The 26,588-nt window shown below is 43.4% G+C and overlaps 1 protein-coding gene across 7 annotated transcripts in view; it reads left to right on the plus strand.

The window, feature by feature from the left end:
* NEDD4L (NEDD4 like E3 ubiquitin protein ligase) overlaps positions 1-26,588 on the plus strand; it is a 360,734-nt gene that overhangs the window by 192,133 nt on the left and 142,013 nt on the right. For 3 of the 7 annotated variants that reach the window (XM_065932817.1, XM_065932818.1, XM_065932820.1), the window contains exons 3-5: positions 11,702-11,783; positions 14,473-14,511; positions 17,015-17,068. In XM_065932817.1, the coding sequence (XP_065788889.1) occupies positions 11,702-11,783; positions 14,473-14,511; positions 17,015-17,068 (175 nt within the window). Of the gene's footprint in view, positions 1-11,701; positions 11,784-14,472; positions 14,512-17,014; positions 17,069-21,587; positions 22,122-26,588 lie in introns of those variants that run through there. The other 4 variants (XM_065932816.1, XM_065932814.1, XM_065932813.1 and 1 more) reach the window with 4 other exon arrangements.

A 26,588-nucleotide genomic window follows, 5' to 3' on the forward strand; every position in this document is an offset into this window, starting at 1 on the left:
TGGACACTCTATTTGAGGAATTAATTACTGAACAATTTCTGATGAGGGAGCAGTTTCTGGGTTCCCTTTTCCCTTAGGACTTTGTGAGTTGCTATCTCTCTTGGCTCTATTAAACTATTACTAGCATAAAAGAAAAAAGTGTTTTCTTAATCTCTGGTGATTGCACATGTATGGGAAAAACACATAAGAGAAAATGCTGGAGATAAAGGCACATCACAACCGTCACTTTCTTTGATGGCTGTCTGAATATGAATGAATGATATTTATACTACTGAATGATATTTATACTACCAGAAGATAAGAATACACTGGTTTTAATTAAAATTGTTTAAAAAAGCAAACTCTTTTAGCTTAAATATTTTCATGAGCTGGTGCGTATCTACATAGATATAAACAGAACTGTGTATATATGTGTCAGAGATAAACAGTTCACTTACAGTACTTCCATCTCCCCACCCCACCCCGCCCCCCATGGGTCCCTAGGATCCAGGGTTGGGACACCGAGTAACCTTGTTTCAGATGGCAAGGGATGAGGACAGGGTTCATCGTGACCAGCCATTTCAAGCCTTGGGTGAGGGGGAAGGTGCTGGGGTGAAGTAAACCACCAGCTGCTCCGGACAATAAAGTCATTCCTGAGATATCCAAAAGTATGTTTTCCAGCAGCTTCACAGAATATGCCTAAATTGTAGTTTTTTTTTTTTTTTTAAGTCGAAATATAGTTGATATACAATGTTATGCATACATACGTTCTTTCTCATATTCTTCTACGTTATGGTTTATCACAGAACACTGAATATTGTTCACTGGGCTATCCCGCAGTGGTGGTGGTGGTTTTGTCAATAAGTCGTGTCCGACTCCTGCGACCCCATGGAATGTAACCTGCCAGGCTGCTCTGTCCATGGGATTTCCCAGACAAGAATACTGGAATGGGTTGCCATTTCCTTCTCCAGGGGATCCTCCCAACCCAGGGAGCCATCCCACATCTCCTGCATTACAAACAGATTCTTTACCGCTGAGCCACCAGAGAAGCCATGCTATGCAAGAGGCCCTTGTTTATCCGTTCTGCATACAATGATTTGCATCTGCTGATTTATCCCTCCTCTACCCCGCTTCCCCCCTGTTAACCATGTTTGTTTTTTATGTCTATGGGTCTGTTTCTGGTTTGCTAATAAGTTCACTTGTGTCATATTTTAGATTCCACGTATAAATGATATCACATGGTATCTCTCTTTCTCCTTCTGACTTCACTTAATGTGATAACCTCTGAGTTCATCCATGGTGCTGCAAGTGGCCTTACTTCATTCATTTTGTCTGAGCAGTATTCCATTGTGTATATGCACTACATCTTCTTTATCCTTTCATCTGTTGCTGGACATTTACATTGTTTCTGTAACTTGACTATTGTAAATAGTGTTGCTCTGAACATTGCAGTACATAGATCTTTTCAAATTATTGTTGTTGTTGTTGTTTTAATATATTCCCAGGAGTAGGGTTGCAGGATCAATATGGCAACTCTACTTTTAGTTTTTTGAGGAGCCTCCTCCACAGTGGCTGCACCAACAGAGTTGGGAGGGTTCCCTTTTCTCCATACGCTCTCCAGCTCTTGTTATTTGTAGTCTTTTTAATGATGGCCATTCTGACTGGTGTGAGGTAATATCTCATTGTAGTCTTGATTTGCATTTCTCTAATAACTAGTGATGCTGATCATCTTTTCGTGTGCCTATTGGTCATCTCTATGTCTTCTTTGGAGAAATGTCTATTTAGATCTTCTGCTCACTTTTTATTTGATTTTTTCTTTTTATTATCATTGAGTTGTATGAGCTGTTTGTATATCTTGGAAATTAAGCCCTTGTCAGTCACATCATTTGCACATATTTTCTCCCAGTCCTTAGGTTGTTTTGTTGATAGTTTCCTTTGCTGTGCAAAAGTGTGTAAGTTTGATTAGATTCCATATGTTTGTTTTTATTTCTATTGCATTGGGAAACTGACCCAAGAAAACATTGCTACGATTTATGTCAGAGAATGTTTTGCCTATGTGTTCTTCTAGGAGTTTTACGGTGTCACGTGTTTAAGCCATTTTGAGTTTATTTTTGTGTGTGGGTGTGAGGGTGAGTTCTAACTTCATTAATTTACATGTGACTGTCCAGCTTTCCCAGTACTGCTTGCAAAGACACTGTCTTTTTCCCATCGTCTATTCTTTTTTCCTTCCATGAAGATTGATTGCCCAAAGGTGTGCGGGTTTATTTCTGGACTCTCTGTTCTACTCTAGTGATCCACATGTCTGTTTTTGCACAAGTACCATGCTGTTTTGATTACTGTGGCTTTCAAGTCTGGGAGGATTATGCCTCCACCTAAGCTATAATACAAAGTTCTAATGCCTCTTGAGCTCCCTTGGACAAAACTAAAACTGCATTTGTCTGTAGCAGACCCATTCCTTTCTGGCATTTGTTGAAAGGTCATACATATTTAAGAGCAGCTTACTGTCAGTGTTGGTGACAAGTGACGTATTTCAGAGTGTAATTCATGCCTTTCAGTAAATGTCAAGGGTTGGAAGGTATGTGCATATTTCTTTCAAAAATCTTCAGCAGTCACCCATTTAAGGCAATTTTCTGGGCACGGAAAAGCATCTGAAGCTCTTTGGGGTTTTTATTAAGGTGTAGGCTAACCCTGAAATTACAAGGTTTTGTGCCTTGCTGAAGAGTATATTATAGTTGAAGCACACATCTGTAACTATTATTTTTGCTATTTTCATAATTTTTGTACTTATCCAAGTAGTACTTGCTCACAGTAGAAAATCCAGAAAAAATAAAAACACAAAGAAGAAAATAAGCGTAATTCATGAAGGTGTCGTCTAGAGAGAACAGCTAACTTCAGCTCCATTATTCTCAATTGCTTTTGCATATATATAGAATTAGTCACAGTTTTAGACCGTGCTTATTCCTTAATGTTATACTATGATTATTTTTTCCCAATGAAAAATATTCTTTGAAATGATGATTTACTGGTTTATAATATTCTAGCAGATGATTACACCATAATTTATTTAATCACTTCTTTCTTGGACTGGAAAGTTGCTTCTAATTTTTTCTTACATATGATGCTGTAATGAGTATCTTTTGCAGATAAATATTTGCCTACATCTCTGATTATTTCTTTGGGATTAATCCTTAGAAATAGATTTGTTGAGTCAAAGGCACCAATTCTTTGAATGTTTGATACCTCCTGCCATGTTGCTTTCTAGAAAAACTTGTGAAAATTTCTTTGCAGTAGTAGAGTATTAAAATGCCTGCCCCTTTTTAGAAAGTGTTAGCTTTTTTGCATCCGTGACCACTTGTTAGATGAAAACTTCCATTTTGATATTATCACCTATATTCATGTGATTTGTTATCTCACAGTTTCTAGCTAACTTTTTTCCTTATTGGTTTGTGAGTGTCTTGCATTATTTCTTTATTACATATACTAGTAACTCATGTAACACTGACTATGATAGTAAAAGTGGAAAGGTATGCTGAAACCTTCAGCAGAAAAGGTTTTCCAATGAAATTTTCTCTGGATTAGCCAAGCTTTAGTGTATCACACATCAGGTAGTCAAAATAAATTTGACCTACAGTGTTATGTAATATGCTACGTTAGACTCAGCTCTTTGCTCACAGGGAACAAAGACGGGATGTTTTTACAGGCTGTCCCGGCAGCATATTAAGCAACTTCATTTTATGGGAAAGAATGATTGCTTCCTTCAGGTGATGGTGGCGTGCTCCCACAGGAGGCATGGTTGAAAAACGAAGACCGTTCTCACTGTTCTCGTAATAGCCCAGCCTCTTGGAAAGAGAGGTTTCTAGCTGGTGGACACAGCGGTGCTGTTCCGGCTCGGTGGCGCAGTCTGAACCTAACACCTGGAGCACTTCGCCCTCCTTTCGGCTTTCCCGCTCCCCCCACTCTCCTGCCTCCTTGAAAAGTGTACGTCGGTCTCATCAAAGACCAGTCTGCGAAAAATGAGCAAGTAACGGGTGCAGCAGGACTCGCCTTTCCACTCTGTGGTTTATCATGGAGCACTTGGGCGACTCAGGTGGAGGGGGTCACCGCTTTAGTGACACAGCAGGCCTAACTGTCCTTGTTCAGTGCGGCCCGGGAGGCTGAGCAGTGGGGAAACCCAGCAAGTCTTACTTCCACCTCTCCCTGAGAAATGACCTCATCTGTGCTGTTTTTGCTTAGTGGCGATGAAGGCAGAATGAGACCCGTCTCTGAATTCTTGGAGTCTTGGTTAAGATCAGAGCAGGCCTGCGGTCTTTATATTAGAAGTGTCGCGTGCCAAAGTCCTTGGCGCACTGTGTCCCAGCCACTGCTTCTGCGCCCCGTTCAGATGGGCCCGGGACACCGTCTTCTGTTTGTGATGCCTGTGTCCTTGTCTGGAAGTTACTTTATTATTGTTGTTTATTCGAGAAGTCGTGTCCGACTCTGTTACAACCCCATGGACTGTATGGCCCACCAGTCTCCTCTCTCCATGGGTTTTGTCAGGCAAGAATACTGGAGTGGGTTGCCATTTCCTTCTCCCAGGGATCTTCACGCCCCAGGGATCGAACCCACATTTCCTGCATTGCAGGCGGATTCTTCACTGCTGAGCCACCAGGGAAACCCTACTCAGTTAATACTGGGATGCTGTTTGAATCCTAGTTTGGTTCAGCTGGTAAAAGCGTCTGCCTGCAATGCGGGAGACCTGGGTTCAATCCCTGGGTCAGGAAGATCCCCTGGAGGAGGAAATGGCAACCCACTCCAGTACTCTTGCCTGGAGAATCCCATAGATGGAGGAGCCTGGTAGGCTACAGTCCATGGGGTCGCAAAGAGTCGGACACGACTGAATGACTTCACTATCAGTTTGTCTCCTTGGAAGGACTGAAAAGAAAGAATGTAATACCTCAATGGCTTCAGTACGCAGCAGAGAAAACAGAAGGTTTGCCAAAAAGAATGTCTCCTCTAATCCACAAAGCATTGAGCTGCTTAGAGAGGAATGTTAATGCCAGCCCCGAGCTGTACCGCACACCAGCCACTAGGATAGTAACTGGTTGTCAAGAGTAAATTGCAATGAGCTTTGTTGTAAATAAGATGACCAGCTTGCTCATCTCCACCAGATCCCCTCAGGGCTTCCACAAGCGTGAGTCACGAGGAAGCACGGAATACTTAGGGTGCTGTGTTTGGCTGGCCCCCAGTTTATACTGTGAGGTAATCAGTGTCAGGTCAGATCCGCCATCACCTCAGGAGCAGGGGACTTGGAAGGAGCAACTGAGAACCTCAAAAGTCTTGAAAGAGAGAAAAACAGAATCACAGTTTCAGCTGTCATTTATGGGGCACTTATACTGCGTGTTTGGTGCTGAAGTGGGCACTAATATTAATACATAATATTCCCTGATCCTTACAGTGATACTCTGAGTTAGGAATTGTCATTCCCATTTCCTTGACAAACCACCTGAAGTTTAAGAGTGGGTAAGTGACCGTCTGAAGGGCACTTGGAGAGTTGGTGAAGTTGAGACTGGAGATTCAGTGGAGATGGTCACGGGCACCGATGAAGAAGCAGCAGTGCAGAAGACCCGTGGTCATTTTGTCTACTTCCCCCCATGCCCTTCCAGATTTTTTTTAAATTTTACTAATTATAAAAGTATTACATATTAATGGTTAATAACAGCAGTGAAAATCCTCAGTATATAGGAAGTAACATGAAAAAACCAGAACCCTCTACCCTTACAGCTATGCCCTATATCTACTCCCCATAAGAGAAGGTGCAGACGCAGTTCTTTATGTGTCTTTCCTGGACCTTCTGGTGTTCTCGGCGGAGCGGGAGGGAAGCCTCGAGCATAACCTACCATCGGCCTTGGGATTTGGCTGGCCCTTTGTAGTGAAGGTGCGGAGACAGTTAGGGTCAGATAAGTGCCCGTCAGAGGGCAGTCGGTTCTTCTGGAACTGCCACCTTTATCGGGGGGCTTCTGTGGATCCGTGTGAAAAAGTCTCTGGGAGCTAGAGTCTTCCTTCCACCCCACCCCCCACAGAGCATCACGTTCAGATGAAGGTCATTGGAGGTGAAGACAGCGAGCAAGCATTGGAAAAGAAGCTGCTGATGAGGCTTACTGTTCCTCAGCCTGACTCCAGGCACACCCACGCCTTGTGCCTTTTGGTTTGGTTGTTGCTCGGGTGATGTGTTCTTGATACCTAGTACGTAAGTTGGTTAGAAGCTGGTAACATGTATAAAATATCACCCCAGTGATGACCAACCCAGACAGCATATTAAAAAGCAGAGACATTACTTTGCCAACAAAGGTCCATTTAGTCAAAATGATGGTTTTTCCAGTGGTCATGTATGGATGTGAGAGTTGGACTAGAAAGAAGGCTGAGTGCCGAAGAATTGATGCTTTTGAACTGTGGTGTTGGAGAAGACTCTTGAGAGTCCCTTGGACTGTAAGGAGATCCAACCAGTCCATTCTAAAGAAAATCAGTCGTGAATATTCATTGGAAGGACTGATGTTGAAGCTGAAACTCCAATACTTTGGCCACCTGATTTGAAGAGCTGACTCATTTGAAAAGACCCTGATGCTGGGAAAGATTGAAGGTGGGAGGAGAAGGGGACCACAGAGAATGCAGATGGTTGGATGGCATCACCGACTTGATGAACCTGAGTTTGAGTAAACTCTGGGGGTTGGTGACAGACAGGGAGGCCTGGCATGCTGCAGTCCATGGAGTCGCAAAGAGTTGGACATGACTGAGCTACTGAACTGAAATGATGATCAGGAGTGGTTTCTTATACTCACTATTGTGGACTTCACCTTTCATACCCTGATGGAGAGAGTAGAGTTTTATTCTCTATTCCTATTTTATCTTCAGGAAGATAAAATATTTTCATATTTTCATAAAATGGGCTGGGCTATTGTTACTATGAAAGAAGAGAAGGAAGTTCAAATTGTTCTGAGATTCAGAATATTCTAACCAAAAGGGGTCCTCCAGTCCAGTGGCTTTAATTTTTTAAGTTATAGAACCCTGGCCACAAAACATTCTAATATGAAAAACCAATGTATAAGACAGATTAAGGTGCAAATTCTAACCTGTAGTTATCCTGAGATAGTTGCACAGAACTAGGGGTCTGCTGCATCTGTAGTTTGAAAACCACTGATTTAGTCCGAGCCTCTTGATTTGGGAGATAGGAAAATCGAAGTTCAGAGTACTCAAGTGACTTGTTCAAGGTCACGCAGCTGGTTATCTGGAGTGTGGAGAAGGAGATAAAATCTCAAAAGTGTGATCTTCCTTAAAGGTTAAGACACAGCCCAAGTCTGGTTGTTCCCCCAACCAGAGTTGGATAAGAAAATAAGATGAGCCATCTAAAACAGCCCCCCTGGAACTTCCCTGATGGTTCAGTGGCTAAGACTCTGAGCTCCCAATGCAGGGGGCCTGGGTTCGATCCCTGGTTAGGGAACTAGAGTCCATGTGCCCCAACCAAGAGTTTGAATGCTGCAACTAAAGATCCCGCATGCTGCAACTCAGACCTGGTGCAGCCAAATGGATAAATGAGTAAGATACAGATTAGGTCATAATGGCAGTTACAGCACATAATGTTTTCCAACTCAGCAGAATTTTGAGAACTCCTGCCCCTAGACATTTCTTCCGGCCAGCTCTTTTGGTGGTCAGCATAGCATATTGCGGGAAGGCTGGATGCGTCCACTCAAGAGGGTTGGATTCGGGAGCAAAGATGCCTGTGTTCCTTCCCATCGCCTCCTTTCCTTTTTAACCATGGACAAGCTGCTTGATTTTTCTCATTTTTTCATCTGAAACATGTACCAACTTCAGAAGCTTATGGAGAAAGCAGAGTGAGATGCTGCCTACAAGTACCGGCTGGGTGCAGGCGGATGCTTGACGGAGGCTGGGTGCTGGGCCGGTGGCGGCCGTAGCCGTAATGGTGGCGCTGGTTCCAGCTGTGCTTGTAGTTGAGGCAGAGTTGATGGCTGCTCAGGCTGGGCTGGCATCCCCCTGCTCATTCTCTGATGCTTGATGCCTTGTCCGTATCGCACCTTTCTGCTCCAGCCTTCCCCTTGATGAAATGGGAAAGTGTTATCCTCACTCAGCTGAACTAAGGGCCATTCATGAATGTCTTTTTCTTTTTTTTAAACTATCTTTTTAAAAAGTTTTAATTTTTTAATTGAAGTAGTATTCTTGCCTGGAGAATCCCATGGAAAGAGGAGCCTGGCATGGGATTGCAAAGTAGGACACGACTTAGCAACTAAACCACCACCACCATAGTTGGTTTATAATGTGTTAAGTGTTGCTGTATAAGAAACTGGCTGAATTATATATGTGTGTGTGTATATTGTTGTTTACTCACTCAGTCATGTCCAGCTCTTTGTGATCCCATAGACTGCAGCACACCAGGCCTCCCTGTCCTCCACTACTTCCTAGAGTTTGCCCAAGTTCATGTCCATTTAGTCAGTGATGACATCCAACCATCTCATCCTCTGTTGCCCTCTTCTCCTTCTGCCTTCAATCTTTCCCAGCATCAGGGTCTTTTTCCAGTGAGTCAGCTGTTTGCATCAGGGAGCCAAAGTATTGGAGTTTCAGCTTCAACATGAATCCTTCCGATAAATATTCAGGGTTGATCTCCTTTAGGATAGACAGGTTTGATCTCCTTGCTGTCCAAGGAACTCTCAAAGAGTCTTCTCTAGCATCACAGTTCAAAAGCATCAATTCTTCAGTGCTCTGCCTACTTTATGGTCCAACTCTCACATCCATACATGACAACTGGAAATAGACATATACATACCTTCTTTATCGTATTTTCCCTCCTGGTTTATCACAGGATGTTGAATATGGTTCCTGGTACTACACAGTGGAAACTGGTTTCCCCATCCAATAGATACCACTTTGCACCTGCTAATCCCAAACTCCCAGTCCATGCCTCGCCAACCTGCATCCCTTGGCAACCACCGGACTATTCTCTGTGTCCCTGACTCTGTTTCATAGTTTAGATTCCACATATATGTGGTAGCGTATGGTATTTGTCCTTCTTTTTACTTCATTTAGTATGATAATCTCTAGCTGCATCCATGCTGGCTGCAAATCGCATCATTTCATTCTTTTTTTTTTTTTTATGGCCGAGTAGTATTCCATTGTATATATGTACCACATCTTCTTTATCCATGCATATCCATGTTGACCTTTGATGATTTAGTCCTCGCTGTGGCCCACGGGTTCCCCCAGCTCACTAGCGCTAGCGTGCCGGGCGTGTGGTCTCTCTGCAAACAGTTGCTGATGGAGGTGGTGCTGAGAGCCCCCTGGGCAGGGCTCCCCTCCCCGCCCCGCCCTACCCTGCGCCCTTGAACCCTCCTGTCCGTTTGCCAGCCTCCCCAAGCCTGTGCTCCCTCCCCTTGAGCCCGCACCCTACTCTCCTTTCACCAGCTCCCACACCTTGGCCTTTGGTTCTCTGTTCACCCTGAATTCTCTTCCAGGAAGTTTCCTGGTCCGTCCTTCAGGTCGTCACCCAGTACCTACCTCTACCTGGATGCACACTCCGACATCTGTCAGAGGAAGACAGATGCAGAGCAGCCTCCCTCGTCACAGCTAGGGGACACTGCCCCAGACTCAGAGACCACACCCTCAGTCACTGTGAGCTCTTCACGGGGGTATAAACTGAGGGCAGGAGGTGATTAGAGGAAGAACGTGGGTGCCCCATTAAAGCCAGCGCCTGGCTCTTCACAGCAGTTTATGTAACAGGCCACAGTCGTGAAAGCCAAGGGGCATGGAGGGGAGAGATGGCAGTCAGCAGAGGCCGTTGTCTTCTCCATGACGTGGGATTGTGTGTGTGTGTGAGCGTGTGTGCACCTCCACGGCAGACTGGGAGTCTATTCTTGAGATAACAGAGATAGCAGGCCGTGAGCTCTTTTTAGCAATAACTTGGTGGCTGGAAATAGAAAATTGGTGTCTATAGCTGGAAAATACTCTTTTCAGATACCATGTGGAGCAGTAGTTCTCACAGTATGATTCCTGAATCCTGAGCAGTAGGATCACTGGGTGTTTGTTTGAGATGCAAATTCTTCGATCCCACCTCAGACCTACTAGACCTTTGTGGGGGTCTTTGGGGTTGGAGCCCAAGCAATCTTATGTTTTAACTATCCCTTCCCCTGGCAAGTCTGATATGCTAAAGCCAGAGAACCACTGACCCTAGAAATAAGCTCCTGATCCATCACCCAGACGATCACTCTGATTAGGAAGGTGGTCTCGGGGTCTTTAAACCTAGATTACATCCTGGCTCTCTATTCATCTTTATTCTGAGGCTGTGTGTGTCCAGATCAAAAGGATTAGGTATCTGGTTAGATGTCCTTTAGTGAAAAGGTATCTATGGTTTATGGATAAGTGACAAAGGGTTAACTAACACCTTCTTCTAAACCAGAATGTTAAAAAAAATAAAAATATCTACTCAGAATATAACAGAGCAAATTGTTGGTTTTTTTGTGTTTAAGGAGATGTGTTGTAGCTTCCACTAAGATGCATTTTATGGGTAATAAATACTACAGGTGTATACCATTGGTATTTTTCACTGACTCTTGATTTCTGTCTTTTGGATATCAAATATAGTTCTGTTAATACTAAGCTTTGCATCTTGTCACTTTCTCTTTCCTTAAGGGAAATCACGGCCTACTTATTGAGCTATCGAATAAAAACCAATGTTTAAGCATTTTATGATGCTCCATATAATCTTTAGAAACACCTTGGACGTTGCAAAGTAAGAGTTAATAGTCATGGTGTATAACTACTAAAGGATAATTCTCAAATTGGAAGAAAATAAATCATCGGCTATAGATAATTAGATGAGTGAAAATTTGGGGATTGAATACATGAAGGCCCTTTCTATGATTTAAGGATTCCAAGTGTGAAACAGAAGACCCTGGACTCCAGATTCTTATAGCTTCACTAGATTTGAGCTATCCTAGTATGAGCAACTCTAGAACATATGATGAGTGGATTTACCAAGTTCTTAGTAGATAATCCACATTAAGTATGCTTTCAGTATACTTTCTGGCTAAAAGTTTTTAGTTTCCCAAGGAAATGATTAGAATTCTGGAACTTGTAGTCAGGAAACCTGAAATTTAATCAAGACTTTACTACAATCTGTAACTTTGGGCAACTCTCTATTGACTTACTGGGCTTTAATTTTTTATATATGTGTTTTCCTTTTTAGATTAAAAGATGATATGTGTTGGTTTAGATAAACAATGCCTGTTTTACCTCCACTGAAAGAAAAATAGTTTTTACCAACATAATGGAAATCAGAATAAAAATAAGATGCAAACTAAATTTTCAAGCTAGATTTTGCTAATCTGGACAAATTTTATATGCCTTTTAATAATTTTTAGTATAATCTTTCCAGAATCTGAATGTGCTTAGGTAAAAAGAAGCTATGGCAAATTAATTCTTTTTAATTAATAATAGAGAAGATGATATTTAAAGTTAGAATACGAGTTTCATGTTAGTTTTGGTTTTAAATAAACATCCTTGGTCAGAAACTTTTCTCAGTGTATTTCCCTGGTGAGCATGCTGAAAATGTTACTGCTTCGTTTGTAATATTTACATAAACTGGGTCATTAACGGATATTTTTGCATTTTCGGTTAGGTTATGGCTGCTTTCTTTTTTGTATTCTTAAAATGAAAAGTGTAATCCTGTTTTTTCTTACAGTGATCCGTATGTGAAACTTTCATTGTACGTAGCAGATGAGAATAGGGAACTTGCTTTGGTACAAACAAAAACAATTAAAAAGGTAAGTGTCCATCCTTAATTAAACATCATTTAAATCATAATTTAATCTGATTTAATTATATCTTTGAGCTTTGTAGTGTTTTTGTTTTAAGCTGGCAGTATTTTTATTTTAAACCTCTCTTAGTATGAAATCTGTAAATTCAACAGAGTTCAAACTTTTCAGTATTAATCTAAGACACTGGTTTTGGCTTTTGGTTAAGTGCGTGCATCCTCAGTCGTGTCTGATTCTCTGCGACCCCATGGACTTAGTAGCCTGCCAAGCTTCTCTGTCCATGGAGATTTCCCAGGCAAGAATAGTGGAGTGGGTTTCCATTTCCTCCTCCAATGAATCTTCCCAACCTAGGGATCAAACCCAGGTCTCCTATATCTCCTGGATTGGCAGATGGATTTTTTTACTACAAAAGCAATAGTCAAAGAAGCATTGTTACCAGTAGCAATTTTTTTCCCTGCAAAGAATAAAGCAAAACATGGATTTGTTCTTGTTGACTTGTTAGTTTATGAAAAGAAATTTAAAGCCATTTAAAACATATTTAATGAAATGGAGTGGCTTGTGGATTTGGTAGGAACAAAGGGAATGGTTTAACTTAAAACAGGTATTACCAAAGGAAGCAAAATACTTGCTTAGCTACATGAAAACAAATAAAAAATCTTAACAGTAAAACTCTATGAATTATACCTTAATTCACATTTCCATGTTTTTATATGCATCTATAAAATACATTAGAACATAGATTTATATCTATACTTATATCTTAGTTCATCTACTCCATGTTTTTATATGTATCTGTTAAATCATATATTTACCGCATATTCGGGGCATTTATTGAAGATGCATGCTTTCTACCAAAAGTACTGTTCTTATCTGTGCTTCAGCAGTATTTGTGGATCCCCGTTATTTTCCCCTCCCCATCTGAGGGGTAAACAGTCTAATACACCCTGTGATAAGCAATTCCTGGAGTGCGCGAGGGCTTTTAAAAAATGGTAACTCTTCCTGCTATTGTGCAGACGCCTGGGGTCTGTTGCCAGGTCATTTTGTGAAAGGAAGCGACAACAGTCTAGCGTGTCTCCCACCTGGCCTTCTGACTGGCCCTGAAAATCTGGCGAGTTTGGAGAGCAGGGGCCGGCGTTTTGATGGGTGGGGAGGACTCCTGCGGAGGACGGAGGCCATTGTTCCCTGTTGGGCGCTGTCGCCGGGCGGGGGGGGGGGGGGGGGGGGGGCAGCTAGGGGCCTGGTTGCCCGGACGCAGAAGGAGCAGAGAAGCGGAGCCGCGATCGGGGGCACTGAACCGCGTTTCCCTGCGCGGGGAGGGCCCCCTCCTCCGCCCCCCGGGAGGGGGTGCGCTGTGTGCCCGGCTCGGTTAGTATTTCTGTGCGGCGCGGGGTGCTGGAGAACCGTTTGCATCATCCTCTGCTCCTCGTGGGCGGGTGCCCGGCGCTGCACGCGTTCTCCGGCCTCACCTGTCTGCCCCTAACCCCACCTGTCCTCTGCCTCTCCCCCTCCGCGTCTCTCCGAAGCGGGTCTCCTGGCCCCCTGCAGCCACCGCAGCCCTGGGCTTGCAGCACCTCTCCCCTTCCTCCCTCCTGCTCGCGTTCACTTATTTACATCCAAGGCTACATCCGGAACTAAAAGCGTGAGCCCCTTTTATTTAGGGTTCGATTTCCCCCTTGAGCTGTGGGTGGGGAAATTGCTAATTCTTATCTTTAATGCTAGTTCAGTGTTGTACACAGCCTATGTTTATTTTTTATGATGCTTTGTGTTATTATTTTGCTGTTTCTTGCACTAGGTTTTACAGATAGATGGATAAAGGCAAATATCATTCTAACTTAAAAATCTCTGTAGTCCTTGGTGAGGGGGTGATTTTTCAATCTCATTTTTACATACAGTTTTTGAGAGAGATGTTCATTTCAGAGCATAATGCTTGTCCAAATGCACAAACACATGTGTATATGTAGTCTTCCAGACTATGTTTCATCTTAGTTTCAAAGGCTGTTTGTCAGTCTTATCTTTTATCAAAGCTGAGGACAAAAGTGTACTTTCCATAACCTTGTGAGATGTATGTTTATGTGGATTGCTATGCAGATGAATGGATGGATGGATGGATGGATGTGGATGGATAGAGAAGAGGATTGAAGTATAGAGGTAGGTGAATAAATATATGTAAACCTAGTTATTTAGGGAGAAAGAGTTCACTTTTGGTTTATAACTGGCAGAGTTTTTGCATGTTATATAATCTGATCATCAATCTTGTTCTTTATAAAATGGTCTTTAGATTTCTGTATTTGTGTAAATAGTGAATACTGTCACCCTTCTGCCACCTGCTTCATGATTCTCCAAAACAGATTTGTAGCAGTTTGAGAGAAGTGAACAAAGTCCATTTGTTCTTGATACAATAATTGTATCAATGTTAATTTCTTGAAGCCTATCTTTACTTTCATGGTGATGGCATGAAATTTATGGTTTCTTATCTGTGAATTGTCTGTTTCATAAACACATCCCCTCCCCATCTAGTTTGGTGTATAGAATAGTCTGAGATAATGTAAATGCTTCTTTAATTGCCGTTTTGAAAATCTCTTTAGCTATGTTTTAGCGGGAAAAAAAAAGTTTAAGCAAATATGTGGACTGCACTGTAGCAGTAACTGTTAACGTTGCAAAGACTGTAAAAGAAATTACAAGATGATTTCTCTTCCAGACGCTGAACCCAAAGTGGAATGAAGAATTTTATTTTAGAGTAAGTTTTTCTTTTCTTGGGGCGGGGGATCATAATTGTTATTGATGACTAGATTGATATATAATCTCAACAGACTCACTGAGTTATAGCTATTAAATTTTTATTACAAAATTCCTTTTAATATGAGAAAAGGTTGGGTAGCTTTCTAGTGTATCCCAAATTTGCAAAAACTATAACTAGTGGTAACAAAATCTGGACTTGTTTCGTTTGGGGATCTTTGAGGGAATCAAAAAGAAAGTTATCCAAATAGCAAAGTTTAGCTTTCTTATGCAAATTTTTCTTTAAAAAATAAAGTAAAATTAAAACAGCAGCTTAATTGTTTCAGTGAAGTATAAGCTCAGTAGAAGCAGCATGATTAAAAAGAAGCCTAAAATTGATTAATCATGTTCCAATTTGGAAAGAAAATTTTTACAATTCAGTTATTAAGTGTGAGCATATGTGTATAATATAAAACTACATCTGCAGTTTAAATATTACCAAATTAGGCAAAATTTCCTCAACCTTTTATATTTAATATCTAGAAGAGCTACATATAGAAATGACTGAGTTCTGTAAATTAATGGAAATTACTTTTCAGTGAGTTTATGTGGTTGTTGCTTTTTTTTTTTTTTTTGGTATTAAAAGCTTGAAACTATTAAGCTGCTCAGTTATTTATTTTTTTTTCTGTTCAGTTATTTAATGGAAAATAGGGGTTTTTCTCTTCAAGATGAATTAATTTTAGCTGTCTGAATAGCTGTGTTATTAAAAACTACTCTACCTCCAGAAGTATTATAGATAAGATCTTCTGATTGGTGTAGATTCCCAAAGCACAATATTACCATTAAACTGATGATAATGGTCCTGATTTCTTCCTTTCAGTCACAACAGTATTTTATATATTTTATGTGCTCTGAACGCAGATCACTACATATGACATCTGTTTTCTGTTATGTTCAGAGCTAAAATATGGCATTGATATTTGAATTCTTGGTGAGATCCTGTGTCTAGCCTCTACTGAACCTGAGGGACACACGGGCTTTTACATGGTGTCACCACCAGATGTATTTTTAAATTACTTTGTGAAAGACTGAAAAAGTAATGGGGGCAGATAGATGTTATTGGCCTGTAACTAACTCTCAGATATAGCTTTCCACTTGTAATACTCCAAACTACTTAGACTTCTTTCAGTTTGAGGGAGACAAAAATTAATTAACCACCTTGGCCACATTTCTGTAAATTTTACTACATTCAAAATTTTTTTCAGGTTATATTAGCCCTAAAGATATGTAAACTTGATTTTTTGGGGGGGTCATTTAAAAATTTCTTTGTCCCATTCATTGAACAAATCTTTATCGAGTGTCTGCTGCATCCCAGCCCCCGTCACGGAGTGTGGACGCACTGGTCCGCGCTGAGCTTTCAGACAGACACTGCGCTCCCTCCCCCCACCACCTGCTTGCTCCATCTCCAGGTTAAGAGCATGCCTAGGGGTCCGGAGCACAAGGCGTGTTCTCTGCACCGTCAAGTGTTCTTTCATTGGCTTCTCCCTCGTGAGACAGCTGAGGCTTTGTGCTGGGAGACCTGGGTCCCATCTCCAGCTCTCCCACTGACAGCCCCTCTGACCCTGGGGAAGGAGGACTCACACTCCCCATGGGCTCCGCTAGTGAGAGAGGAGTCCTGATTTAGGAAGGCTGTTTCCAGGGTTTATGTACAGGAATGGAAATGAGCATACATCGCACCTGACACTTGGGTCTGAAGACGATTCCTGCTATTTCAGTGAGGTTTGGGAAAAGAGACAGAAAAAAGCAGAAAGACACCGAAAGGCCAGGGGCTCTGACGCTGACCCCGCCGTTGCTGGAAGAGGGGCCATCTCTTATTTCTCTTTTCTCTCGTGGGTCCACACGCAGGCTCTGTAGACGCTTGGGCCGGGCCTGCTGGAGCTCCTGGTTGCCCTGCATACTAGCTGCGGGCTCATGGGCAAGTTACTTTACCCTCCTGGTCTCAACTCCTTATTTGTGAAATTGGAGCAGCAGTTGTATTCATCATAGGGGTGCTTTGAGAATAAATGGGGCCATGTGTTTTTGTAAGGAGAAAGTGTAAGGAGAAAGTGCCTAAAATGCATGCACACAAAGGTAAATAGCTGCTTTTTACTGTTTTTTTCATGATTTTTGATCGTTGCCTAAGAAATTTTCTCAGGCGTAGACCTTTATGAGGGTGTAGCCTTGGTGTACAAACATAAGGGTGCCTTTTTAGGGGAGATTTAGGAACTGTTAAAAACCATGTAGAAGTATCCTTTCTTATGTTAGAAAAGCAGCACTTAAAAAGCTTTTCTTCTGATATGTCTAAATATTAGGCATAGAATAATATAGAAGTCAATAATAGAAAACTTCATAGATGGAAGAGCAGGTTGTTTACAGCATACAATTGATTTGAGTGCTTTATAAAGTATTTTGTTCTTTCAGTCCCTTATTTCATTCCTTGGAATTATTTCTGCCCATTTAAAACATATTATTTCTGTCCCTTATAGGTAAACCCATCTAATCACAGACTCTTGTTTGAAGTATTTGATGAAAACAGACTGGTAAGTGGGTCCTAGTTTTTAATTTTGGCTTCATTTTTTTTTTTTTTAAAACTGAATTTTTTAGAGCACCGTAGTTTAGAAATCTGTATTTATATTGTACGTCTGTCAGTATACTTGTCCCTCAAGAAGACCATTTTTGTCCCATTACTAGCTTAATGTTCATAATGATCAAGGCCATTACTCATGTAAGTGACCCTTCCAGGGTTTTTATGTATAAGCCAGACTATGTGATTGTGACATGGTCTGTATCAAATCTCTTTGGGAAAACAAAAATCTAATTAACAGTATACAGCAAGAGGGAATATATTTAACAGGTAAAATTAAGAAGTTATTTTATAAGTGGTACTTTCTCAAGGGAAATTCATAGAAAGCACCTTCAAAAAACCAGAATGCTGAGACATACATTTGCTGCAAGTAACATTTTATATAGATTGGTAGTAGGTAGCTGTATATTTTGTGTGCGCACGTGTGCGTGCACACATATGTAACTGACACAACTTAGATTTCATTTTAGAAATGGAATTTCAGAAGCAAATCTGGGTTAATACATTTGCCAAAATTAACTCCCTAGAATGTATACACCAAGTACTCACAAGGCAAGGTTTGCAACTATGAAAATGAATATTATCATGATATGTACAAACTTTTAATGTACTCTCAGAAGTGGTATTGAGTTGACCAAACAGTTTGTTCAGGTTTTCCTGTAAGATGTTATGGAAAAACCTGAACAAACTTTGGCAAACCTTATATTATAAATGAGTGTAGTCGTTGTATTCAAATCTGCTTTTGAGTTCCTGAACTCAGTGTCCTAAAACCTAATGTCCAGTCATCCCTCAGTCTCCATGGGGGGCCTGGTACCACGACTCCTGCAGATATCCAGATCCAAAGACCCTGAAGTCTCTAATATAAAATGGTGTAATATTTGCATGTAACCTAAACACATTCTCCTGTATGCTTGAAATTTGTCTCTAGATTACGTATGATACCCAAATACAGTGTAAATGCTATGTAAATAGTTGCCTGTATGAGGCAAATTCAAGTTTTACTTTTTGGAACTTGCTGGAATTACCCCCTTTCCCCAATATATTTGATTCACAGTTGGTTGAATCCATGAATGTAGAACACATACATACGGAGGTTCAACCATATATTATTTGCTTAAAATAAATGTCCTATGAACCCTACTTTCTGCAGAATTCAACTGGAACTACTTGACTAGCTTAAGTTTAATAGAATATTTGATCTGAAGGAGACTTATAATATCTCCTTTAGTGTCCTGTCCTTGCAAATGAGAGAACTGAGGTCTAGAGCCCTTATGTAATTATGTAACTGCTCATCTCTTAAGTCTCAGGTCAGTGGCAGTGAATTTGTTGTTATTTAGTCGCTAAGTTGTATCCATCTCTTTTGCAAACCCGTGAACTATAGCCCGCTAGGCTTTCTGTCCATGGGATTTCTCAGGCACGAATACTGGAGTGGGTTGCCATTTCCTTCTCCAGGGGATCTTCTCAACCCAGGGATCAAACCCACATCTCCTACATTGGCCGGCGGTGTCTCTACGACTGAGCCACCAGGGAAGCCAGTGGTGATGCATCGCCAAGCCTTAGCCCTTAGAATGCAACTTGGGAGTATATTTGATCTCCTGTGCCTGGTATTACTCTCCAAATTAGGAAATCAACAGATGTTGGCCCACCATCCTGATAGTTTTTCTATTAAAATATGTAGATTTTCAGTGGTTTTGCATCAAACTTGACATTTTATACCTTAGGTGATACTTAGTGGTACTGAATAGCTAAATCACTTTTGCTCTGTGTATGAAGTTATTTTCTTGTTAAATCCAATGAGAAATTCTGCTTGAGGTACAGTTTTTGGCACTCCATCTTTATCCAGCAAACACTGAATTCGGCCAACGTTCAGCGAGTAACATCAAGTCCCCGGAGATACACATGCAGCCATGGACTAATTCTTCCTTATTCATTTATTGAGGATAATAACACTTGAAGGTGAAGAAAGGGTCAACATTGGGGAAAAATTGCCTCCTGTCAGATGGGTTTTCACTCATTATTTTTCTTTTATTAAAAGAAATACACTGTAAAAAGATTTTTTTTTGTTTGTTTTCCATGTCCATTATCTAAAAGAATGACTGTGGAGATGGCCTTGCCATGAGCCCTAAACTAGAGTTTCAAGCCCAACAAGGCTTTGAATGAATGCCAAGCTCTAAGGAATCCCACGTGAATACAAACTTTATCTGAAAAATCATGTTTTGTGTACCCAGCTTTGCCCCAGGCCGTCGGCAGTGCTGTGACTGTGCAGTGAAGGCTGCTGCGGGTGCTTTTTTTCTTTGTTGCCTGTTAATCCAGCCAAGACAATACGTGACTGTAGTGGTGCTCGGCAGTTTTCGCGTTAAACAAACTGGCTTCCATTTCTCTCCTAGAGATCATTTTTGGCATTTAAAACCCATGCCTTTAGAAAACAGGTTTGAATGTGTGTAAACACAGGGTTAATCCTCCACACCCTGGACTCCAGAGCTGTTGACAGAGTCATGCTTTGCGGATTTTAAAATAAAACTTTTTGTCACTCTTTGCAGCTTGGTATTCCCCCTTTGCCCCCCATCATTTTTTTTTTATTCCCTCCTAAATAAACCTCTTTTTTTTTTTTTTTAAATAACTGATGTTTCTGGCTCACAGAGAAGAGTATGTTTAAAACACACAGAATATATCCAAATTAGCTACAAGTCCGATGACAGTTTTTTGAACATGGACTTTCACTTTTATTACTTAGGTCCTTTCTAGCCCTTCACAAGTAACAATATTCTCTGTTTGTAACCCAGCTGGGGTGATACTGCTGACTTCTTACTGGAAAACAGTCTGCTCCAGGCAGCCTTTTTTTCTGCATGGTATTTCAGTTAATTTATTACAAAAGCCACAAGCAACACGCTTCTTCAACTATCTCCCCCCCCCCTTTTTTTTTGAGTGGGGGTTGTTTTTTCTCCTATCTGGCATACAGGGGGGTTGTTTTCTCTAGCTGGGTTCCTTTCCTCTGGCACTGCCGTATCTGAGAATCATATTATGTGTGAGACTGTGTCCCCCGCCCTCCCCATCTTTCAAATAAAAAAACATGTCGTGGTAGCCAGAGGCAGACCCCAACTGGCAGTAAGTTGGTCGCCCCCTCCCTCCACTCAGCTATTTTGTTCCTTGTAGATCATGGTCTAATTATTTAGCGTTAAAGGGACACGCATTCTGTGGGGTGTGTAATCGTATTTATAGTACGTTTTATTAGTTTGCATTCCGTCGTGGTGGTGTGGTGATATCATATGGAAGAGGGGCACATAACATCCGATTGCTCCCGACAGGGCTTCCCTGCAGCCCTGCCGTTTCCCTTGTCGCTGCCGGGTTCGATGGGAGCGGGGGCTCCTCTGTGCGGCTGCCTTGGGTGCCAGTTCTCCCGCATCGGTGAGGCAGCGCCCGGGTGCCCAGCTCGGTTTGGAAAGAACTGTCCACCGAGCGCGCTGTGCTGAGATTTATAGCCGCATGGCTCGGACTGTGTTTGCTGCCTTAGTCAGCTGTGAGAGCTCCCTGCTGGGGCCACTCCTGTCTGATGGAAAAGCAGCAGCTGGGAAGGTGCTGTTTCAGGCTCTTGCTGTTTAAAAAAAAAGAGAGAGAGCGAGAGGGGGAAGAAAACTCCACTAAGTCCAGAAGCTGGCATTGGAGGGGGAGACCGCGGTCATGTGGTTCCGGCCACCCTACCCTCTGTCCCAGTGCGGATGAGAGCTTTCTGCTCTTATCCAATCATGCCTGGAATGCCGCTTGCCACTTGGGTTATTTCTGCTATCTGCCGCCCTTGGTGCCGCAGTGCTCACGCTTTGGCAGATGGAACGCTTTTCCTTGGAGTTCGTGTCTTTGGGGTTTGACTGCTGGCAGCGCCGGGCCTGTTGTTGCCTCTCGCCCTGTCCCTCCCTGGCCCTCTGGGCACCATGGCCCATCGGCTTCGGTTTCATTTTGGCTCCTGCCGTAGCAACACAGCCCCCGAGTCAGAGATCCTAGACCAGGAGGGAGAAGACGACTTTTTCATGGCATTCCACACGCTCCCGCGGCGGGGCGGCGCGGTGGCGCTGGCCCCGAGCGGAGCGCAGGACGCGGGCCTGCGGGGAGGCGTGGGCGCGCTCAAGCGCAGCACGTCCATGTTCATCCCGCAGCTGCTGGGCCCCGTGGACGCGCGGCCCACGCGGAGCTCGTCCGTGCAGATCTCGCTGCAGCGCAAGGCGGCCGACGGCGCCCCCGACGACGGCGACGCGGGCACGGAGCTGCCCGGGGAGCCCCCCGAGGCCAAGAGCCTTGACTACGGCAGCGGCGGCAACGGCTCCCCTCCTGGGGGGCCCGGGGCTCCCGGCCCGCAGCTCAACGGCACGTGCGGCCGCCGCCAAGCGCCGGGCCCCGACGGCCGCGAGGAGGCCGAGCCGCCGGCCGTGCGTGTCCAGCACCGCGCGTCCAGCGCCGACGTGCGCCCGGTGAGGCTGACGCCCTCGGGGGCTGAGGGTCAGGCTGGCCCCGCGGCAGCGGCGCCCGAGCCTAGGCGCTGGTCCCTGCAGCACGTTCCAGACGCTTCTGGAAGCTCCGGGAAGCGCTGCTTTGTCTTCCAGCTGCAGCAGCCGCCAGCCGGTGGCGGCGGGCCCACGCCGGGCGGCGACTTCAACTTTGGCTTCACCGGCACCAAGGGGGACAGGTTGGTGAGGTATCCCCGAATCCGGCTAGAGAGGAGCAGCTCGTACCCCACGCAGCCCCGGGCCGAGCGCGGGAGTCCCACGGAGGAGCGCGGCCACGCGGACCCGGAGGCGCCGCCGCGGGGCCGCAGGGTGGCTCCCGATGCCCACAGGACCGACGCGGCGGCCGAGAGGACGCCACAGGGCCAGGGCTGCACGTTTAAGATCAGGCAGGATCAAAACGCGGGGCAGCAGCACTTCAGAATCCTCGTGACCCGGGGGCCCGAGGAAGCCCCCCAGAGTCCCGAGGAGGACGCCGCCGCGGCCGGCCCGGCTTCCACGGGAGCCGGCGCCCCGGTAAGTGAGCCTGCGATGCCGTGCGTCCGCAGGAGGAAGGGGCTGATTCTAGCCCAGCAGGCGTATTCTGCAGCGGAATTAAAATAAACAACGTCCTGCTCCCTTCTGGGGCTTTCCCTGCTTCCGGCCGGAGTAACTTAGTGTGTTTGGCCGGGTTCTGGGTCCACGACTTGTGGTCCCGCCTTTGGTAGAAGTCCATGAAACTAGTTAGCCGATTTTAGAAAATATCGTAGCCTTAGATCTGCAGTCACATGACTGTTTTGAAAAATCTGGACAACCTTTCTCCCCCGTTTCCCTCCCTTCTCAATAAAAGAATTTTTAAGATGTCCTTACATTTTAAGTGAATGTGCAGTGCCCCAGTGTGTTTACATTGGAAATGCGTTAAAAAACTGCTTGCAGATACAGGCTGTGACAACACTCAGGTTTAAAAAATAATCCGTTCTAATCCAGGTGAGAGAATCTCAGGTTAAACTTGTCTGGTTTCTTCATAATTAAGCATATGTCAGGTTGGACCCATTCATCTTCGTGGCCTTTTAGCTGTACAGGGCCGGCACTGGTTGTATAATGTTATTGTCTTAGTGGGGGTTTTTTTTTTTTTTTTTTTTTTTTTTCTGGTCCCATTAAGTAATAGTGAACAAAGGTAGCCACAGTTGTGGGCTGGGAGGAAACGTGTTTTTGAAGCAGATTGGCCTGTGGGGCCAAGGCGAGGCGAAACTGATTGGGGACTTGTTAATGGTCGGATTGCACAGCCCTGCAACTTAACACTGCCCACTTGAGTGTGGAAGCTGGGCTGCTGTATATAGAATAGTGAAGTGCCCAGCCTCCAGCTGTGGAAACAGAAACCCAGCAACAGGTTTTGGCCTTCATTGCGCCTGTGTTCTTGCTCGCTGCCTCCCAGCAAAATGGAGTACAGACAGACAGCTGCTAACTCTACCAGGCAAACGATGACTCTGCAGCTTCCATGGTTGGTCGTGGGATGCGAAGTTTCACCGGTTAGCTTGCTTTTACTGCTGCTAATCACTGGCCACGTGCTTTCTTTTTTCTCAGAGGACAAGCTCCTTGTATTCTGAATTGGGGTTGTTTTCCTTGAATTTCCTGTGACTGCTGGATTGCAGGATACGGCAGTGAAATGTCTAGGAGACTTTGTGTTTGATTTCAGTTGTGAGTTGTGACTTTTCAAAGTGGATGACTCAGTTTGGCTGTGGATCCGTATCATCTTTTATTATTTTGTGTCGAGAAATATTTTTGGCTGTGTGAGTTTTATCACTGATCCATCATTGTCTTTCACCATTTTAAAGGCATATAATCAGGTGGTAAATGTCAATATATTTTTCTTGTTAATATAACTTTGTAACTGTTAATGCAACCGTTTCTTCTTTTCACTTTTATACACCCTTTTCTTTTATTATCTCTAGCCCTTTCATTAGGAAGTGCTATATTTTTGGTCTGAACCAATACCGTTTTTATACAGTGGTACAGATTTCAACAAAATTCTGATGATAGCATCTAACCTTCAGCCCAAGAAAGTACCATCACAACAGGTGTAGACTTCTTTGGGCCACATATTTTCATGCTGAATCTGGACAACCTACCACATGAATATTGACAACATGCTTATCCCACGTTTTGACAGTTTATCAGACTTTTAAATCATTTTGCAGTTAGGCGTTCAGGACAAATGGATTTTTATAATTACAGTCTCATTTGGCTTGACGTTTCTCCCGGGATTAAAAAAACAAGTGCAACATACCAAACACTGTGTGTAATTTACATGCGAGAGCCATTCTAACTTTCAAGGACTGTTAGAGTGGAAAATAAAATTTCTTCACATTTGGAAATGTAAGTTCTAGAATAATGAGTTTTTTGTGGAAAATAAGTCCCATCCAGAGCATAGTAGTATTTATTTTCGAATCTGTATTTTTGTATACTTCTATAAATTTGCGAAGGGTTGGTAGGAATCTGGCTTTTTCTTTTAAGCGAAAACTTGCTTCTTCAAGAAGCAGAAACAAAACTTGTCTCGTAACAAAACTGTCTGCTCCATTCAGCACTCCGTACGTGTTTCAGATGGGCAGGGGTGTTAAGAGTAGGCAGCAGCTGCGACGGCCTTATTTATCTTGAGGGAAAACATTCACTTGGGCGTCTGCAGTCTGGCCGCCACCAGGCTCTTTTGACGTTTCAAATATCTGCTGCTTTGGACAGAAGGGCATTTCGTTATTAGTTTACATGAAAAACCGATTACAGTCAGGTCTTTTGAATGGTGTCAAAAATCTTTCTTGATGGGGAAAACCTTTCAAGATTCCTTTGGCGAAGGTGCTCAGATGTCACGATCCATGCCTCAGACCTTATTACAAGGTTATTTTGTTGAGAACTTTGCTCTGTGCCTCCCAGACATCCTGTCATGACTGTCACAAATAAATTTAAAATGCAACATGATTGTCCAAAAAAACATGCTAATCAGATTCTAGGGACCTCTTGTGATCCTTGATTTTTTTTTTCTACCCAGTCTGTGATATAAGACAGAATTGATTTTTTTAGAGTTATCAGTTACAATGTTACAGTATTTCAAAATGCTTATAACTTATCGGTTTACTTTGTAGCGTTTTGATGGTTATTTAATGAATAATTTAGTTGTTTTCTTAGATTAGTGTTTTGAGTTCCTTGGCTGGGTTAAGCTTCCTAACTGCGCGATAGTGACTCTGAGGAAGAGGGAGCCTGTTTATCAGGGATTTCTGTGCCCTTTTCTGATGCTTGCCTGCGTAGTAACTGCTCGGCTCTGCATCCTTCAAGTTTAGGACATGGTTTTCTAATCCCATTAATAATGCCATTAAGTGTTTAAGGCCCACTGTGTATATAACATTACACTGGGTCCTTGGAAAGTTTTTGGGACTCTCTGTTTCTTGCTGACACAGAATTCATAATGTAAACAGAGATCAAAGGGCCGGGGGGCAGGGGGTGGGGGTAGAACACTTCTGACACCCACGCCATACGCTACAGGGAAAGAATGTTCTTTCTTTACTTCTTCCGAGGCTCTCTGAATTTACCCCTGTGCCCTTCCCATGGACACCCATGTCACAGAAGCGGCGTGGGGGTCGTCTGTGACTCCCAATTCATTTTACTGAACAGCAGAGGAACCCCCAAGCTATTTTTCTTTGGGGAGAATTTTAGTTTAGACCTCTTTTAGACAGGGTGATTTGACTCTACAGAACATTTCTGACATTAGTATTAGTTGGTGTCTCCTTTTTACCTTAAAAAATTAATTCTAGGAAAATATGTACAAGCATTAGTCCTTCAGTCTTGTCTGACTCTTTGCGACCCCATGGACTGTAGCCCGCCAGGCTCCTCTGTCCATGGAATTCTTCAGGCAAGAATCCTGGAGTGGGTAGCCATTCCCTTCTCCAGGGGATCTTCCCAACCCAGAGATCAAACCCCGGTCTCCTGCGTTGCAGGCAGGTTCTTTCTTTATTTAAAAGCACCACCACCACCACAACATAGTGAATTTTTAAAAAGCTAGCAGTCCTTTCATTGACTTGATCTCTGATCGGATTCTGTGAACTTTTCTTCTCAGCTGTCTCTCTCAACATGGTTCTATACAAGCGTGTTCCAATATTATGTAACTCGGAGGGATTAGTGAAAAGTGTAGGTGATAATGTCGTAGGTGGGTACACACAGAAGCACAAAGGACTTGTGGGTGATCACTCACATCTCTGTAGCACTTCACAATCCGATGAGTGCCAGCCTTCATTTCACTTAATATAACTATCCGCCTATCTCGCTCAGCTTTTCCGACCATCATGTAGCTAAATAGTGTTATTTGACTGTTTCCAGTGAAGGTATGTGATACGGTCATTAGGTGTGATAACTGATGGCACACCCCTAATGACAGTATCACATTCTATCATTTTTTGTATCTGTGCAGAATGGGAATTTTAGAAATATGTTTCTATCTTTGCATATAAAACACCTGTGTAGCAGCTCAGTGCTTTATGTGATGTGACGTTTTAATGCGGAAGATTCTGGAGATGGCAGCTTCAGTGGGTGCCTCGGAGCACTGGCCTCTGCAGATTCCTGCCATGTCCCAGGAAGTGAGACTCCCTCTCTGAGCCTTCTCCCTTGTCAGTGAAAAAGGAGGCTAAAGACACCCAGCTCATGGGTTCATGGGGAGGTTTCAGTTCGGTGTTGTGTTGGTCTTCTCCTCTCTTACCCACATCTCTATAAGGCACACATTGTTCCCCGAGGGAGGCGATTGGGTGGCCATGAACAGTCGGTTTTGTTCACAGGGCGTTAGACACAGGGCCACAGAAATTTAAGGAGTACCTGGAATTGTTTGCTTTGGAAACTGGCTTTGATCTCCCGTGTCCCGTTATCTCAGCCTTCCCGAGTGTTTGCCCCTCGGATAATCAGCATCACAAGCCCTTAACAGTGCCCCGTGGTGACACAGGCCTCGAAGAGACTGCAGTTCGTTCCTCA

Source organism: Muntiacus reevesi, chromosome 4 (genome assembly GCF_963930625.1).
Source record: "Muntiacus reevesi chromosome 4, mMunRee1.1, whole genome shotgun sequence".
Classification (NCBI taxonomy): Eukaryota; Metazoa; Chordata; class Mammalia; order Artiodactyla; family Cervidae; genus Muntiacus; species Muntiacus reevesi.